General features: G+C 32.5%; 1 protein-coding gene and 1 non-coding gene across 4 annotated transcripts in view; both read right to left on the bottom strand.

Moving 5' to 3' along the window:
* The window catches only part of LOC129793528 (uncharacterized), a 27869-nt gene extending 10367 nt beyond the window's left edge, over positions 1 to 17502 (bottom strand). For 2 of the 3 annotated variants that reach the window (XM_055833651.1, XM_055833643.1), the window contains exons 1-3: positions 16938 to 17502; positions 16130 to 16239; positions 8189 to 8440 (exon numbers count right to left, since the gene is read on the bottom strand). In XM_055833651.1, coding sequence (XP_055689626.1) covers positions 8189 to 8440; positions 16130 to 16192 — 315 coding nt within the window. In that variant the 5' untranslated portion in view covers positions 16193 to 16239; positions 16938 to 17502. Of the gene's footprint in view, positions 1 to 8176; positions 8441 to 16129; positions 16240 to 16937 lie in introns of all 3 variants that reach the window. The other variant, XM_055833634.1, reaches the window with a different exon arrangement.
* Positions 15688 to 15809, bottom strand: LOC129788223 (U5 spliceosomal RNA). Its single transcript, XR_008750336.1, has one exon. It is a non-coding gene; the product is annotated as a U5 spliceosomal RNA (small nuclear RNA).

Raw genomic sequence — 17502 nt, 5'->3', positions numbered from 1 at the left:
GTTTCCTTCAGGATCTAAGACTTTATCAGAATAAGAAATAAATTAAGAATTGAACGATACTTAGAAAAAAAAGTGATCAAAACCACAAAAATATCCTTTTAAGGACTTTACATGTAAAAAAAAATTATTGATACTCTGAGAATTTATTTAACCCAGGATTTAGGTCTGTTTTAATATTTATTACTTTTACCTTCTCGCTTTCATTTAGAATTAAACTGCTTTTCAAATAGTTTTTTAAAGTAATTCCTGTTGTTAAATAAATCCAATCAAAATTCTTACAAATTCAAGCAAAATCATCAGAAATTTCATTAAAAATTTTTTGTTTTGTATTAAAACCAATTTAATTCTAAATGTAAAGAAGAATTTTGAAAGTTAATTTTAGTGTTTTGATGATCGCCTAACATCCAAAAAGATCAAATCCTGAAGCTGTTGTATGATAAGGCTGTTACAAATATTTTGAAATACAAGATTTTCTATAGGGAGAGTCCTTCACGGATCAATTTTGACAGTTTTAAATTCAAATTAATAATTCTTTAAACTCATTTTATATACACCTTAATCGCACTCAAAAAAATTTAAATCCTTCTGGAATAAAATCAATAAATCCTTCAAATTTTAAGGATAAAACTATGACTTTAAAATCTGAGCAATAAATATACATAAAAGCCAAAATTCCAGTATTTCGCATAAAAAATTAAACAAATGAACGCGTGACACCGTGAACTTTTAAAAAGCTCTCCAATTTTTTTATGGAGTATAGGTATTATAAAAGTTCAGCTTGAATTACCTACAATTTCATCAATATCTCGTCAATCAAGCAAAACTTTAAGCTTAAAAAATTTTACACCTCTTCCAGCGCATTTATTTTGGTTATTAAATGCGTGAGAAGAAAAAAAATAACAAAGATTTTAAACTCTCTGAAGCAGATAGAGTGTGTGGTGCAATGGTGTCTGTCTCGCGGTGAGGCTAAAACATACAAATTCCCCGTGGAGTGAAGAAGTCGGAAAAGCTGCTGCAGCTGACGCAACTTGCAATTTTGTCTGATGGTCTGACCAGTTTCAGGCGGTCACTCAATCGGCGAGGAAATCACTGAATGGAACGATTAGCGATTGATTGCGTGCCATTCCGAGACATCCATCATCCACGGATGACGCGCGGCTTCCACACACACACAATTCTCCTGCGGGGCTCCGCGACGTCAACAATTTCTCCATGCAATCTGCCACTTTTATTCAAATGAGAGTGAAAATCACTTTCGATTTCCTCCTCATCTCATATAGTGTATTGACAGGCACTATCGATGAGATAATTATATGGCATTCAGGGCAGTCAACTGGGAAATGGGGAGGAAGCTGAAATTTTCACTAAATTGCTGGGAAATTAATTAGAAGGATCTCCCCAGCATAATTTTGCAGCAGAGAAACTCGCTCTTTTCATTACAACCAAATGCCACGGCAAATAATTTATATGTATATACAAAACAACTCCTCCTTCATGCGGAAGATTTTATCCTCACACAACTCAAGTGGGATGAGTTTTGCATTCCGTCGTCCGTCTGTGATTAATTTTTCTTTCCTTTTTAATGACAAATATTTGTGTCTCTGTACACTCTCAATTTCACTTTTTGTTCGCACTATCTGTCTCGCCCGACGTTATATACCTCAGGGGCGAATAAAGAACGAAAAAAAAGAGCTAAACTGCACAACCCACGCAAAAAAGCGCAACAGTGCTGTGGGGCCAAAGAGTCATGCCGCCCACGGATAATCTTAAGTCACAATCTTTTTGTGAGTTCATACTATTAGTATCTATTTGCCTTTGGTTCCACATGGCAAATTTATTGAGTTGCCATTGAGGGCATCCATTAATAAATTTCACAGATTAATTCGCGACGCTATAAATCTCAAGTAACACATGAAAGTATATCAAATTGCCAGACAATACTGCTTCTCTTTGGTATGCCCATAAGAATTATCTTTTATTGATTTTCAAACCGATTTTACATCATTTGCGAATGACTTGCGAGAAAAAAATTCCATGGAAATAATACAGAAATTTATCTAGTTATTAAACCTTAAATCTTTAAGATTAAGTCATTGAGAACTAAGAGATTGTCAACGAGAAGGTAAATTGTTGCATAAATTAAACAACTTTCCGTTAAAACTGTAGTTTTGGTTTTGAATTTTAATCTTACTGTGAATCCTAGTTTTTACAGCATGCTAAAAGGGAGTTTATTCGTTTCTGTATGGAAAAACTCTTATTCGAGGAAAAATCAAGATAAGCGCAATTTTGTAGAGAATTAAAAAAAAAAGATTCAGAAATCATAAAAGACTTTCCATTTTGCACTGTGATGAGCTGAAAAAAGCCAACAAAGCATTTACTGAAAAATCAAAACAATGACGTCATTTTCGTGTTTTTTGTCCATTTTATTCCAAGGAGCATAATAATAATTGTAAAAAATCACAGACGAATTATAAGCATGAATGATTCATACATTAAAAAATTAAATAGAAAAACAATTAGTGACGTCATTATTCCCATTTTTAGACAAATATTTACCGTCTTGTCTCATCTATTCTTAATGAAAAATGAATGTAAGTCCATATGGGGATTTTTTGATTTTTTTTCTCATGATTATGTGTGTCACAATTGCTTTCCAGAATGGTGTTTTCGCCTATAATAGAAACGAATAATCTCCTTTCGTAAGGAATATTAAAATTTGTTTCTTTAATTTTATGCGGTTCAATTAAAACTTGGCATGAGAAGTTTCTTTTCAATTTTTTTAAATTGTAAAAAATATTCTTAAATTATCCTTTTTAGCTCTACTTATACCCTTTAATATTTAACCATTTCTTTGATAAGAAAGTCTCTCAACAGATTAAAATTTTAGAATTTGCTTTTCCTCCTAAAATTCTCAGCAGAATTTTTTATTAACAATCGATCTAAAGGTCTAACAATAAGGGTAAGATAATTATTTCATCTCAGTCGTTGAAGGAATCCGAAAGTGAAGATGTCTATCTATCTATTAAAGGTGTGAAGAGCTTTATAAACCTCTTCATTACGATCTTCTGTTGATTTCTTTTATGGAATTTTATTGACTTTCTCATCTGCGTGTAATTTTATTAGATTTCCTGGCTTTTTATGCTGAAAATATAATGTTTGCCGTGCAATAATTAATACATAAATGTACATATAATATATGTAATCAACTGACACGGCAATTTACTGAGGTGACATTTTTTGCTGTATAATTTCTTCTTTTTTTTACCTGACTATTCTTCTTTCATCATCATAATATACTTCTCATGCTCTGGAAAAAAATCAATGTTTTCTCAGCATAAAAGCAATTTCATGCAAAAAGGCAAAACTACAAAAAAAAGGTTCTTATAAAAATTGTAATACTCAATTATTGGCCAGAAGGTCAACGTTCGGGTACTTGTTGCTGTGTCAGACAGGGAACAATCATCAATTCAAGCAATTTTTGTGAGTATGGCCCTATGCTAGTTCATGATACTGATTTTTTTTGTTATTACGTTCTCTTGCAGATGATCTCTCTACAACAGACAGGTTATCATTTATTGTAATACCTAATTTTCGTGTACGCTCTAAGAATTTATAACTCGGCAGCATTGCGTTTTTTTCTACCTCTTCAAGGTGTAGAACAATGTGATTCACGCAGTGTTATTCAGCGAAAAAGGCTTACATGGGAGATTTTCAACGAATTAACGTTGACGAAGATTCCAACACGTTCGCATGAGGAGGGGGAGATAAAGAGGAAAGAAAATATATGTGTCATTCATCAAAATTCTATGTATATTCTCCAGCAGACGAGAGCTCCTCAAGTTTGGACTTTTGCTGAGTTTTAAAAAGAACAAAATTATGCCTTTTTCTTCTTGATTTACAAATTGTGAGCAACATCAATAAGATGTGCTGTGTGAGCTTTTAGCATACGAGAGATCATTCAGTCAACGGACACGGACACGAGTAAATAATAATTCTGAATAGGTATACGTTATGTCTAGAATAATTAATATTCTGTCAGTGAAAAATTGCCAACAGTTTAGCTTTCTTTAATGTGCAAGATGTATGGCATGAAAGTCTGCTCGATATTTTGTAGAATATAATTTATTGTATTCAATATAATTAGACTTAACGTGTAAAAAGGCGCACAATTTCTCATGCCATTTCATAGATTTTCTTTTCATTCAATTGAATTTTATATTGCAAATAAATTGAAAAATTATCTAAAACAATTTGTTATTCTATTTTTTCTTTTCATTAATTTTTAATACTGTAATTTGTAGTAAAACAGAGGCACTAACAATTAACACAAGAGGAGTTAACATGAAAGTTCAGCATAAACACATATTGCACATAACCGTTTTTAATGAATACTTCTTCTATTCCTGGATGTATAATTTTCTTTTAATGTTTTTTTTTCTCAATTTCTGCACCACAAGTCCACAAAACCAAGTCAAAATCAACGAATGGAAAAGTGCAGTCTGGTTGATAAATTCTCCGTATATCAGCTTGAATAAAAAATGATGGTTCTATCAATTTAACTGTTTCTAACAGCAACATTGCAGTAGCTACTATATATATGTATGTATGCCTTCGGTGAATCAAATGAAATATATAGTTATTGAAATTATAATTTTCCAATTCACCTGCTTTGCACGTTGAAATTAAATTGATTCAATGGTATTTTGTTGAATGATTCCATTGGCAATTGAAAAATTGTGACACATGCACAATATTACGTTATTCTATGTGCGTAAAAAACATATAATTAGAGGCACTCTGTATATAATACAAACATATTTTAAAAAATGGCACATGCAATATATTAAATAGAAAAAAATGTATGAAAAGAATTGTGCATGAAAATAGTCTAAATATTCTAGTATATTCGAAAAACAATTGATTCATAGCATTTCTATGCAAATTGCAACTTCTTTTTTTTCTAGTTTGAAAAGCGAGAGAAATGCAATTGTGAACTTGTTGTTATATATATAAAATGCATACATAACGTTTGCCTATTCGCAAATGAAGAAGAAACAATGCTAATTTTTGCGCCACAAGAGAAATAAGGGAACTTCGTGATACCGTGAGGGCATTCTATGGGTACTAACAACAACACGAGGCAACATTGCAATATGGAAAAACCATATATTTACTTATTATTATTTCGTAAATCATATAAAAGGAATGGTAATCTGTTGTAATAAGCCGAGAGCAAATAATGATTAATGAAACAAGTTGTGAAAAACCATGTTCTTTTGCATGGTCGTGGTCAATGTTACAATGTTCTTCAAAATTGATATGCAACTCACCCCATCAACCCGATCACGATCGAAATCTCTTTGTGATCATAAAAGATACATATTTATATATATATATATATATATTTTACGCCTTTCCGTGCATAGAATTCATCACAAAATAACTAGCTGTAATGGAGGCGCGATTCTTCAATTTATTGTCAATGTCAGTTTAAAACGCACTAAAAGTTTGCAAATACAATATTGATGATCTACTCCATCTATTCACTCACATGAGCTTATGATCACAATACTTACAATGTGGGATGATGCTAAAATATGCGCGTGGAACGCCAATTTGACGACCGTCATCCTCTTGAATAATCTCTTACACACATTATCCGCGTAAAAAAGCCTTGAAATCGTCATTCACACGATCACAAAACAGCCAAGATCAGCCGCGATCGTATAGAGAACATGCACGAATGTATTATTTCTATATCATTACTAAATGTGTAGCAATCTTGGGCATCACGTAAACCTATTGATAAATTAATCTTCGCACAAATGTGCAACATGCAAGCATTTTCCGGTGCCTTTTTCGCATCCTGATACTCTTTGCTTCTTCCCTCTCTCTCCCTCTCTTTTCCTATATATCATATCCCCAACCACTAATTGGCGGAACGTAATAGAAAAGAAGATCATAGTAACGATGATAAAAAAAGATTGCTTTCGATCTTTTGCTATGTATACGCGAAAACAATGGAGGTGTTCCATGCCGGCCACCGCAAGAAAGTGCAATAGTTCAGCACGCATTCTCAAGTACCACACTCTACTTGCTTATGCCTCTTATTCTTTTTTTGTAGAAATGCCCAAGAAATGCAAAAGTGGTAGGTATACAACTTTATTTCTTCGAATGTTGGCGATTTAAGATTAGAAATTCAACACTGCATGCGTTTTCCGCTGCTGGGATTGCTCAAAGATATAAAAAAAAACGAAGAAGTAAAAAAGGGTCGCCATTAAAGAATTTCACGCCAAATGTGATTAATTTTATTCCCACATTTTTATTCACAAATTTATGAGCATTTTGGGAGATGCTATCGGTATTCTTTTTAAGTATATGCTCTCCCTCATTTTCCTGACATTATGTATTTATGCAATCTCACGGAAACTGTACAGCAATTAGCCAAATTTGCAGTGTTTATTATTTGATCGCTTCACACACACCAAATACCAATGAACATTTCCGCGTGATGAATACGTTAGAGGTAAAAATTGTTAGACGTCACTCTATGAGCATACGTGAAGCATTAGACTTGAAAGAATTCTTGTTGCTACATATACTTACATACATCTGCAATGCTTACCATTCACGGTCGAGTAGAAAGTTCTAATTTAACGTGCTGATGAATTTTAACTTGAAAACACTTTTGCTTAATTTAACAAAGTTTGGTTTGGATTTGATTGAACGGATAAAACTAAAACTAACAAAATTGCGTATTTTTAATATAAATTTTACTGTATTAAAATCCGTACTCTAGACTAGGCTAAGCTTTTTAGAACAAACCTAATTTTTTAGTCCGGTCGTAAGTTTTTTAATGTAAGGCTTTTAGGGTTCTAAAGATATGATCAGATTAAATCCGGGACTGAAGGTATTTTCTTATCCCGTTTTTAATCCCGTCTTACCTAACATTAAAAAATTTAAAACAGAACCATTAAAACTAAAATCTAGCCTAAAAAATTAGGCCTAACTTCGAACACTTAAGCCTAACTTTAAATAGCTAAGTCCTAACTTAGTTAGAAAACTTTGGCTTACTTAGTTTATGAAACTTAGGACTGGCTTAAAAGACCTAAGTCGAATATTTTATTTTCAACCAATAATTTTCTGAGTTTTCCTAACCTGATCTTAAAAGAATATTGAAAGATTTCTAAACATCTCTGCTTTCTCTGCGTTAAACTAACAAAATGAATAAACTCCTTCAAATTCGGAATTTTCCTACTTGAGCAGTAGTTCTTATCCTACAATTCCTTTAAAATTTTTCTGAAATTTTTTAAAGACTTTCAAAGAGATTATACAAAGAGAATTGATGCATTTCCCTTTGATTTTTCCCAGCTGACCCCAGTAAAAAATTTAAATCTACTTTAAGCTATTTTATTAGTCTCTTGATCATTTTTCTTGCCTAGAAAGTATTTCCTAAATCATGATGCGAAATCCATAAAGTGAAAGGACCTCTTGAAATTCTATGAGCATTGTGAGCCCAACATAATTCTAATTCCAACAAGAACTTGTTCTTTTGCAATTGTTTTAAATGAAAACAAAAATTTCTGGAATATTCTTCCGTTCAAAAGAATAATTTTCTTTACACAGAAGTTTCTCCCCCCTTAATACAACAATGATGCCACGACCCTTGAATCATAAATTAGCCTTTATGTTTTTATTTAAAATCAAAACGCAAACAATGCACTTAATTCACTTTGCTAAATTGTTGTTTAATGAAAAAACTAACATGCTTTTATAATGTAATGTTAAATCATTACATGAATTTTCAGACCGACCCTTTGCAATAAACTGACCTTATATACCGACACGCGTGTCGTTTTAAAGTAAAAGTAGATGGGGCTACGCAGACCGCGCACCATCAGCAACCGTTTCATCCGTTATGAAAATTCAATAGAAAATTTAACACAGTCGTCACTTTATGCGCGATGCACCGAGAGAGCGTCAAATATGCTAATTGCATTATTGTTCTCACACACAACCTGTCCATATGGAAACAACACAATATATTGTGAGTTGGTGTGCCAATTAAATCATTTGTGGGAGTTACCCGAGATTACTATTTACATCTCGTAAAATGCGGGTGTGTAAGTGTGCTGAAAGGTAGTAATTTTAGTAAGGTAAAGCATAAGAATCTTACATCCCCACTCACGTTGCTCACAAGGATGCCACAGTAGTCATTTTGACCCTGTCGCGCTAGAAGATTCAGGCTCATCGTGGCAATATTGCTCCCATTCCCGAATACCATGCAGTGGGAATTCCGATAGTCCCGTGCATGGACGGCACCTGTGTAGGGACCTGTGAGTTGTACCCTGATATTCATGGTGCCGGCTTTGCATGTTGCTGTGACGTGAGGTGCGAATTCTGTGCCAGCTTCCTGACAATGAACCGTCAGCAGAGACACCTGCAAATGAAGAATAGAATATACGTTATTCCACAAGCATTGGTGAGTAGAATTTTCATTTAATTAATATGCACGATGGCGAAATAGGTCAAATTGCAATAATATTGCCCAAGTAAGGTTCTTCGCCATTAACAATGCAATATCCCCGCAATGAATGGTACATAGCGTATCAACTGATGTTGAGTGTCATCCCGTAGTTTTCGCATCTCATTATGTAATCTCACCATAATTCAAAATTCATGCATATTTTAACAATCTATCTGGTCATTCACTTCTGCATTCGTCCACATACATATACTTCCAGCGAAGGAGGTGAAGAGAGAAATATACATAATACGATGTATTTATTCATCTTCATTATAAAGAATGCTATTTTTGCATTAAGTGTGTCATTAAGACAGAGAAACATGTGATATTTTCATTTTCTTCAGTAGATTTATAAAATGATAAAGTCAACAACAATGATTTTATCTCTACAAAATTATTGCCCTAGGCATTTTACTTGCAGTTTTTATTTATAATAAAATTCAATCTTTTTTATTGAGTCTTTCTCTCTGTGCCTATAGAGATTACATGAATTTTTCAATAGTAAAAAAAAAATAAATTGAAAAAGAAACTCGAAGATTTGTGCAGGTCGAAACAGCTGAATTTTCTGATTCACAATTACTCGATAATTGCTTCAATAAAATGGACATTCTCTCTTCGATTTTCTCCATTGCATAATGCCAAAGATGGTTCACACAAAAAAACGTCCGAATGGCTATAAAGTTTTGTATAATAATAAATACAATAATATCGGGAAGTGTGAGAGGCTCTTCCTATTTTATTCACCACTACACATCCTCAATCGAGAATTGCTTTGTATGATTCATTATTAAATTCAACCACCGCATTGTTCCATAAACACACAATTAATTTCCACATGTCATCACGACACCTCCGTATATGTAAGAAAATCCAATTGGACTATCAATCATAAGTGAAGATCATTGTAAAGTGATCACGATATCGCTTTCAGTTTCACATTTTCTCGATGTCTTTCTCCTTTCATTCCCATTAGATGGGCCCTACAATACTCTTCTATAAATTTTCTCGCGCAACAAACGCCGTATTACTATGTGCTTCACCCACCGGATTATTATTCATATTTATGTCGTTTCATTTTTTATTTCCATTGCGCCAAAGTAGGTATAATTTTCTTTTCATAGTTGCGAAAAAAAACCTCAAAAGCTATTTACAAAAGTTTCATCTTCACTGTAGTGGAATAAAACAAATACAAAAATTTGATATAATGTTGGAATTACATAGAGATGCTTTATTTTAGACGAAAGTGCAAATGAAAACAAAATTGTTCCTTCTATTGCTGCAAAACGTGGGTGAAAAGTACCTACATATTTTTTGTACATGCGGTGAAAAGAGAATCATAAAAAAACATCTCTTTAGTTTTCATAAATGTAGGTCCAAAAATGAATTAATTATTTTACATTTTGGGATCTTTTTTGTAAAAATATTTACTTCACAGTTATTCAATAAAAAATCTCAATTAATTAACGACGTAAAGTGAAATTAATTTGAATTTCGTCGCGGTGGATGCGTTCTAACATGCCAAAATATACATAGTCAAGTGGAGGGAAGTTTTATGTAGAAAGAGAGTTGTGGTGTGTAAACCATCATTGGAAAGTACAAAGCACTCAAGCACTGCAAAGTAGTTTTAAATTAATAGAAAGAAGTTAAGTTTGTTTTAAAGAAACTGGGGTGATTAGGAAAGAAAACTTATGTCTTTTGTTACAGAAAGCTTGAAAAAAATTGAAAATTAAATTACTTTTCAGTTAAAAGTTAGGGGAAAATTACCCAATTTGGACATCTTAAGTACGTTAAGTACCTACATATCTTTATTAACCGTTTATGGATACCTATAACTTTGTTAAAAATGAACATAAGGATTGTACGAAATTGAAGAATTAATTTTAGGACGTCCTAAGGTGTTGGAAATCCGTTTCGTGCATTTTCCCAGATAAGTTTCCTTAAATCCATTTAATTCTTAATTTTTGTTGTATTTCTTAGAATTCCTAACGCTTGAGTGAGTCAACAAATCAAATTTTACTTAAGTCTAAATGTCTCTTACTCTACAACCAAGAATACTGATCTAGAATTCTCTAACTGAAAAATCTGAATTCTATAAAATTTATCCCATTTTCTACGATTATAATTAAATTTAAAATTCATAAATAGATTTCCAACTCATCGTCATTTAATCTTGAAATTTTAAAATCTTTTATTATGTAGCATGAAAAACCAATAAAGCTTTTACAACATAAAAAAAGTAAGTTAAAAAAATGTAATATAGTCATTTAAAATTGTCTGACGCTGTTTACTAATTTAATATCCGTAACAACTAACGTAAGCTTTATGTCTTATTCTTGCAAAAGATCAAGATTATAAAATTTTGCAAACTATTATTCACCATTGTAATGAACAGAAAATTATACATAATTTATTCTAATGGGTTTAATACCTACAAATTCATTTTTATGCTTATTTTCCTTTTAAAATAAATGATAAACTTCTTTTTCAGGATTAATTTCTCGTTTGTTTAAATGAAATATCATTAAAAAAAATGAGTTAAAACAAACATAATATACTAACAGCTTCATAGAGCTATATAACGGCCAAAGTTGCAAGAGATTCGGATATGCAAATAAACATAATTATTGTAACATAAATACAATTTAATGCACTTCCAGCTAAAAATTCTGCTGAATCATTTGTGAATGGGGGGATAAAATACATACAAAGTATATGCTACACATCATGTCCAGAAAATCTGTTTTAGGAATCAGAGCATGAGGCTGAACAACAACTAAGAAGAGATCACATTTTGATGCAATAGAACAATGAACCTTTATGACACTTGAAAAGGCATCACTGACGGTTCACAAACAAGTTCATTTTCAATTCTTTCTCCCCGCATGCGGTGAAATCCAATGGCAGAAAGTAATATAATCTTCAATTAGAAAAAGCACTGCTGATACATTGATTGGCTACAAGTCACATTCTTCCCTTAAGATATCATTCCTACATAGAGCTGTGGCAGCAATGATGCTGCAGGAATCTTCCATCCCAAACCACATAAGTTGTTATTTATTCAAATGCATTTGATGCACATCTTATACCACATTATGCGGTGATTTTGGAGTGCCTTCAGTGGAAGTGAGTTTAATACTTGAAAGGAAAACATCTTGTTCTCCTGTGTACTTTGCATATTTATCATTTACTGAGAATTGTGAATTAAACTTCCATAAGATGCATAAAGAAAATATTTTATGAATTTGCATTTTTTCGCCGTGTGGTGAATAAGCTGCGTGATCATGAGGAGTTGAAACCCAAACAATGACGTTTTAGCTCTTTCTGCAAAATGTACTTTTCACCCATAGCTTCAACATATTATATGTTGCTAAGAGTGCCCAACCATTTATGGACGAACGAGAGTGAAATCGACTCCGTGTCGCGATCCATGTCAAGAAGGTATGGGGGTAATATTTATATACATAAATATTTAACTGCATAAAGTGAGTATGCAGCTATTTAAGCATAATCAGGCATTTGCATGAATTTCCATAAAAAGAAATGCGCATTTATGATAATTATATTTTCCATATTTTCAAACAAAATGCACGTTTTTGTGCAAATCTTTTTTTTTCTTATTTTATGAATTTAGATGATTTACATTCATTCCATTGGGGATTCACAAAAGATGGTGGGTTTTCCAGGTTTCTTTAGTTTATCATGAATCTGGAAATTTAGACTGCAAAATCTAAGCGGAAGTCATAAAGTATTTTTTCCCCTTTAACTCTTCCGCATGTTGATAGTTGGTGCTTCCTTAAATAAATTCTAATAAGATTCAAAATTCAAAAAGATTTTCTTTGATATTCTCTTCATTTGCAAGATACATAATCTAAATGCACAAAGAGTGACCTTATGCTGTGCGAAGAGAGAGAGTGGATGGAAGTCTTTGTTATTTTATCCAACAATATTATACAAGGTTGGAAAATTATTTTATTTTCAGAAACTTGAACTTTTAATCTGATGGTCTTCATCTTTTTCTTTTAAAATTATCTACGGGAGACTGGGCCTAATAAAATCAAACAATGCAATGGTTTTAGGAAAAGTTCAACCATTTTTGCAAACAGATAAAAAATTATTTGTGAAAAATTGCAAGGCAGAAAAGGAGTTTATCCAATTTTGTAAGATAAAGCCTCACGGTTCGATAAAAAAAATCAGAAATTGTAAAATGAACATAAATTCGACCAAATTTTCTATTTTTTCTAGTTTATGTTGGGAAAACTCTTCAAGGATTTGTTCAAAAATGCAAACGATGACGTCACCACAATATTTTATGCTTTTTTCAATGCATGAAATACTCTACACGATTTTGAGACATTTTTTTATGCTTCATGCATTAAAAAAGACGAAAAGCAGAATGGTGACGTCATTGTTAGATTTTTGGGCAAGAATTTGTCGGCCTTTTCCAACTGTTTTAAATTTAAAAAAAATCTTTTTGATTGTCTTAAAAAAAATATTCATATCACGATGCTTTCTAGAATGAGGGATTTTTCCTAAGGACAACGTATAAACTCCTTTATTATAAAAATGCTTAATCTTCTTACGGAAATATGAATGATTTTTAGAGCTTTTTCCTAAACTTTTTTTTTGCCCCAATCTCCCCTAGTTTTATTCCTCTTAATCGATATATTCAAATATTATTATTCTAACGATAGACTATCAAATAAGGCAAAAAAAAATAAAAACTCCATGAAGAAGCTAAATAGGTGGCAACACTTCAATGCTATTGAAGTAATATAATTTGAGTGAGTTTATTCTATGAAATTATTTCACCTGAAGGCCTAATTTTCAAATAGGTGGGTATGGCATGACTATATATTATAATTTTCGTATGATACGTCAATGCTTCAAACACCAAATAGAGAGACTGTGCTATTGCTAAATAATAAGTGGAGTTTCTGTGTCTCACAAAAAAGTGTGCTTCTTTCGCGATGAAAGTTATCACTGATTGTGCAACAACCTGCATTCATTGTTACAAATGTAAATGAATTGCTATATAGATCAAATGGGGCTACTGGGTCGATTTTTCTCATCAAAAATGGGCTTTTGTAGCATCTCAATAATTTTCTTTTGAAAATCTTCAATCCCTTCTATACCTTAATGGCTTTTAGTGTTAAGAAGAAGTTAAAATAAAAGAAGAAAATTCTCACACGAAATTATATCACGATGTGAATAAATTATGAAAACACATTTCTGGGTGAACCACGCACCAGATTATCTCAACATGAGAGGAGAGCATATTGTTGTTTGCAATACAAATTCGACACTAATTTTGACCTTGAGCGTATTGTCACCCACACAATATTTTGGATGGTTCAGTGATGACAAAATTGGACGATTGAAAATGAAATTTCATTCACCTGACCATGAATCGCCATTCAACTTAATTGCGTTGATCTTTTTATGGGTTTTCCTGGTCAAACATTTAACCACCAGAGAGCGAGCAACTCGAGAATGAAGATTTCTTTAAGATATTAATCCGGAAATTGGTTTTCCGCGCGACCACGAGAAGTGCACTGATTGATGAATGGTAACTGTGCATCTAGAACAGTTCTTATGTGTTCAACACATATTGGCATAGACGTGCACGAGAAAGAGAATCTTTGGCGACAATCGAGACAGTATGCCATCCACCGTTATAGCATAGACTGCAGCATTGACCATTCATGTTGGGAGGGAGAAAAAATCATCATGTGCTTGTGCAGATCTTATGCAATCAATAACTCTGTTTTTCTTTCATTTTCAGCTGTGTGCTCATTTTTTATGCAACAGATCATCGATCTGTACCGCATCTCACGCATCAAAAATATGCCGATTCAGTGAATTTCGGACTATGTATATAAAATGCCGTATATAATTATTTCTCTGAAAGCAAATCTCACTTCTTACGTTTGGTGCGGCAGTTTAATTGAAAGTACAATGGAAGTGATTGATTGTGCCGCTACGTACCAGAAATATGAACAATTTCACACATGAAGATTCCAATCTCCAGCTTTATTTTCCTGGAGTGTATCTACAAGAAAATCCACTCACAAAAAAATGCAATCACTCTCTTCGACTGCGCTCCAACATAATTAAAAGCAGAAAATGGTATTAAGAACAAATGCAATAATAGCATTTCAAGTTGATTTTCTCTATGGGTTTTTTGTTTTTTTCTTTTTCTATTTCTCCAATTTAACATGTTAGATAGATGGTGGTGTGTTCATTGAATTTGAGATGCTGTGTGTAAGTGCTGCCTATTTTCTCTATTAATTACGCAACTCAAAAAATTTTTATTCATTTCCATACGCCTAGCAAAATAATATAATTTATTGCAGGTGGAGGGAGGTATACAACACACGCACAATCGAATTATTGTTTTAAAGTGTTATGTTGCAAAGGTAGATGTATGAAAGGATTAAATATTGGCTCCAGTTTGGTGGAAAGTTCGTTGAGCTATTTTTATGTGTAGCAAATTTAATAATATTGAAATTGCATAAGGAATAGGGAAACTAAAAAATTGATTATTTTCTGTTAACCCTTTGAATGCCATACGCTGAAACTGCTGGGTCCTATTAAGCTCCTTTCTTTAATTCTAATTTATTTGATATTTTGATATTCCCTTAATTTACGCTTCAATGACCAAATTTATTACTCAAGAATGAAAGGGTTTCGATCTGCTAAACTCGAATATTCTTAAAAGATTTTATTCTCGTTCTAATTTGTTTAAAAAAATAAAAAAAAAACAGTGTAAAAACGTGCTTTGAAAAAATAACTCCAAGTCCTTCCAAAAATTGTTTTTCAATGCTTAAAAATTAAATAAAAATCATTGAAATTAAATTTGATTACCCTAATTTTGCTTCATTTGAAGCTGTTAGAATGAAAGAGTTTTTCGTTCACGTCGTTCTTAAGGTTAAGTAAAATACATATAACGCTATGAAAAGCAAAAAATCAATATTTTAATATTTTTACAATATTATGCTGGATGTGAAGGGTTCAAAAAATCAATTGAATATTGTAAAGAATTAATAAAGAATAATATTTAATGAATAAAGAATATTCTTCTATTACTACTAATATTAACCTGGATATGCCCCCCGGCGTGGAGTAGACTGTTAACCCTTTGTTGTGTAAATGTTTAAAATGGCCCAACTTTCGTCGGGCACTAACAAAAAATTTATATTAGACTCATTTGAGTGCTCCTCTCCACAGAAATCTTTAGTAAAAGGCGAAAGATTTATTTGATACTGAAGAGAAGCCAGAGTACCGATCGATGCGTTCCCTTGCCTCTTGAGCGCACTGGAAATTGTAGTGCGCATGAAGTATAGCGATACAGGGGAAAAATCTAAAATTTTTCGTCACCTTATTTTCACCTTAAAAATATTTTATTTAAAACTAAGCAAGAACTATGAATAAAATCTGACTTTTTTTTTTACAAAAAAGTGTTTGGAATCAAACGAACTTTTTACCCATCCTATGTTTTATATCACACAGATATGAACACATAAAAATTCAATTTATTTTAGCATACTAATATGTAACAGACCGTAAAATATGATACATATTGTCATAAATCGGAATACTTACAGTGACTAAAAGCACGAGGAGTGTGAATGAGGCACTTGAAATTGATGCTTTGATAGTTCCCATGTTTAATCGGCTATTCGAGTCTTTCGTTTTTATGTTTAAAAGAAAATCTGTGCAGAAGAAGAAATTATTCTATTAGGTGGAAGTTACACAGAAAAAAATCATTCTTGTGTCAACACTTTGCGTGGAGGAAACGCTATTCACTGTGATGGAACATTTTTTGGTATAAAAAAGTGCACTTTATCCATTGAGCGTGACAATAAAATAATCTTAATAACATTCAATCAACATGTAGACCTTGTGGAACCCACACTTGTCTGTTTTATTTTATTCCACATTTCCAGTAGGTATATGTTGGAGTCTAACTTTGGATATGTTGTCTCCATTGCCCAATCCGATGTACATATAAACTCTTAATACATAAATGTAGTTTAAGTCGGTTAGGAGGAATGATGAGGTAAGACAACAGAAGCAAAGAGTTTGTACATCTGCAACTAAAATGGGCGAGAATAGGAAATTTTGACGAATGAATCAAGCAATGGACAGGCGGTATTGAGAATGAAGAAGCACGGTGGGCGATGGTTCATTAAGGTACTCCAAGCACGTGCATTGACCCTTGTTCTCATGTCGAGGAATTTTCTTGCAATTTCTGCGACATCACCGATATATTCCTCTGGTTCACACCGTATTTGTTGTACCATATATACCGCCTTCGACCGCTCATGCAAATCCCCAACACACGGTCACAGTGAATAGTGTTTGTCTACCTCTCGCAACAAGAGAAAAATATTTAAATTGTAAAATTTACTTTATATAGCGAGCGTGTCCTTAAATTTATGGTAGTCTCTGCGAAAATTCCAATAATTTACACGAAAACTTGTAACTAAAATGTATTGTTTATGCATATGCTACAAGCATCTGACCAAATGTGATCATTGCATAATTTCCAGGTTTTTTTTACGTGAATAATGGATGTTTAACTTTGTCAAAATAAATGTTTTCTTTTCAATTCACAGTGTGGAATTTGAATAAAAAAAATGAATAACTCCAAAAATGTCTGTGGATGTCGATTATCTCATCGGCTCGTCACACACATTTACTTATAGGAGTTAAAAATTCACTTTCGCGACAATATTCCGAACTAAAAGATGTTAATTTTCCGCACAAAATCAACCTAAAATCACAATTTCGTATCGAAAAACTATTTTGGAGCACCTAATTTGCACTTAAAATGTAAATTTTTCCAGATTTTTCGTATTTTTAACCACATAAACTTCAATTTTCTTTTGGCATTGTACGGGGTTTTTTATTCGTTCGATACAACCACGACGTTTCACTCCAAAATCCTCACTCAAACTAAACTCACTGATTCA

The sequence above is a fragment of the Lutzomyia longipalpis genome, chromosome 1 (assembly GCF_024334085.1).
Source record: "Lutzomyia longipalpis isolate SR_M1_2022 chromosome 1, ASM2433408v1".
In the NCBI taxonomy this organism is placed as follows: domain Eukaryota; kingdom Metazoa; phylum Arthropoda; class Insecta; order Diptera; family Psychodidae; genus Lutzomyia; species Lutzomyia longipalpis.
This window is presented reverse-complemented; position numbering and strand designations above follow the sequence as displayed.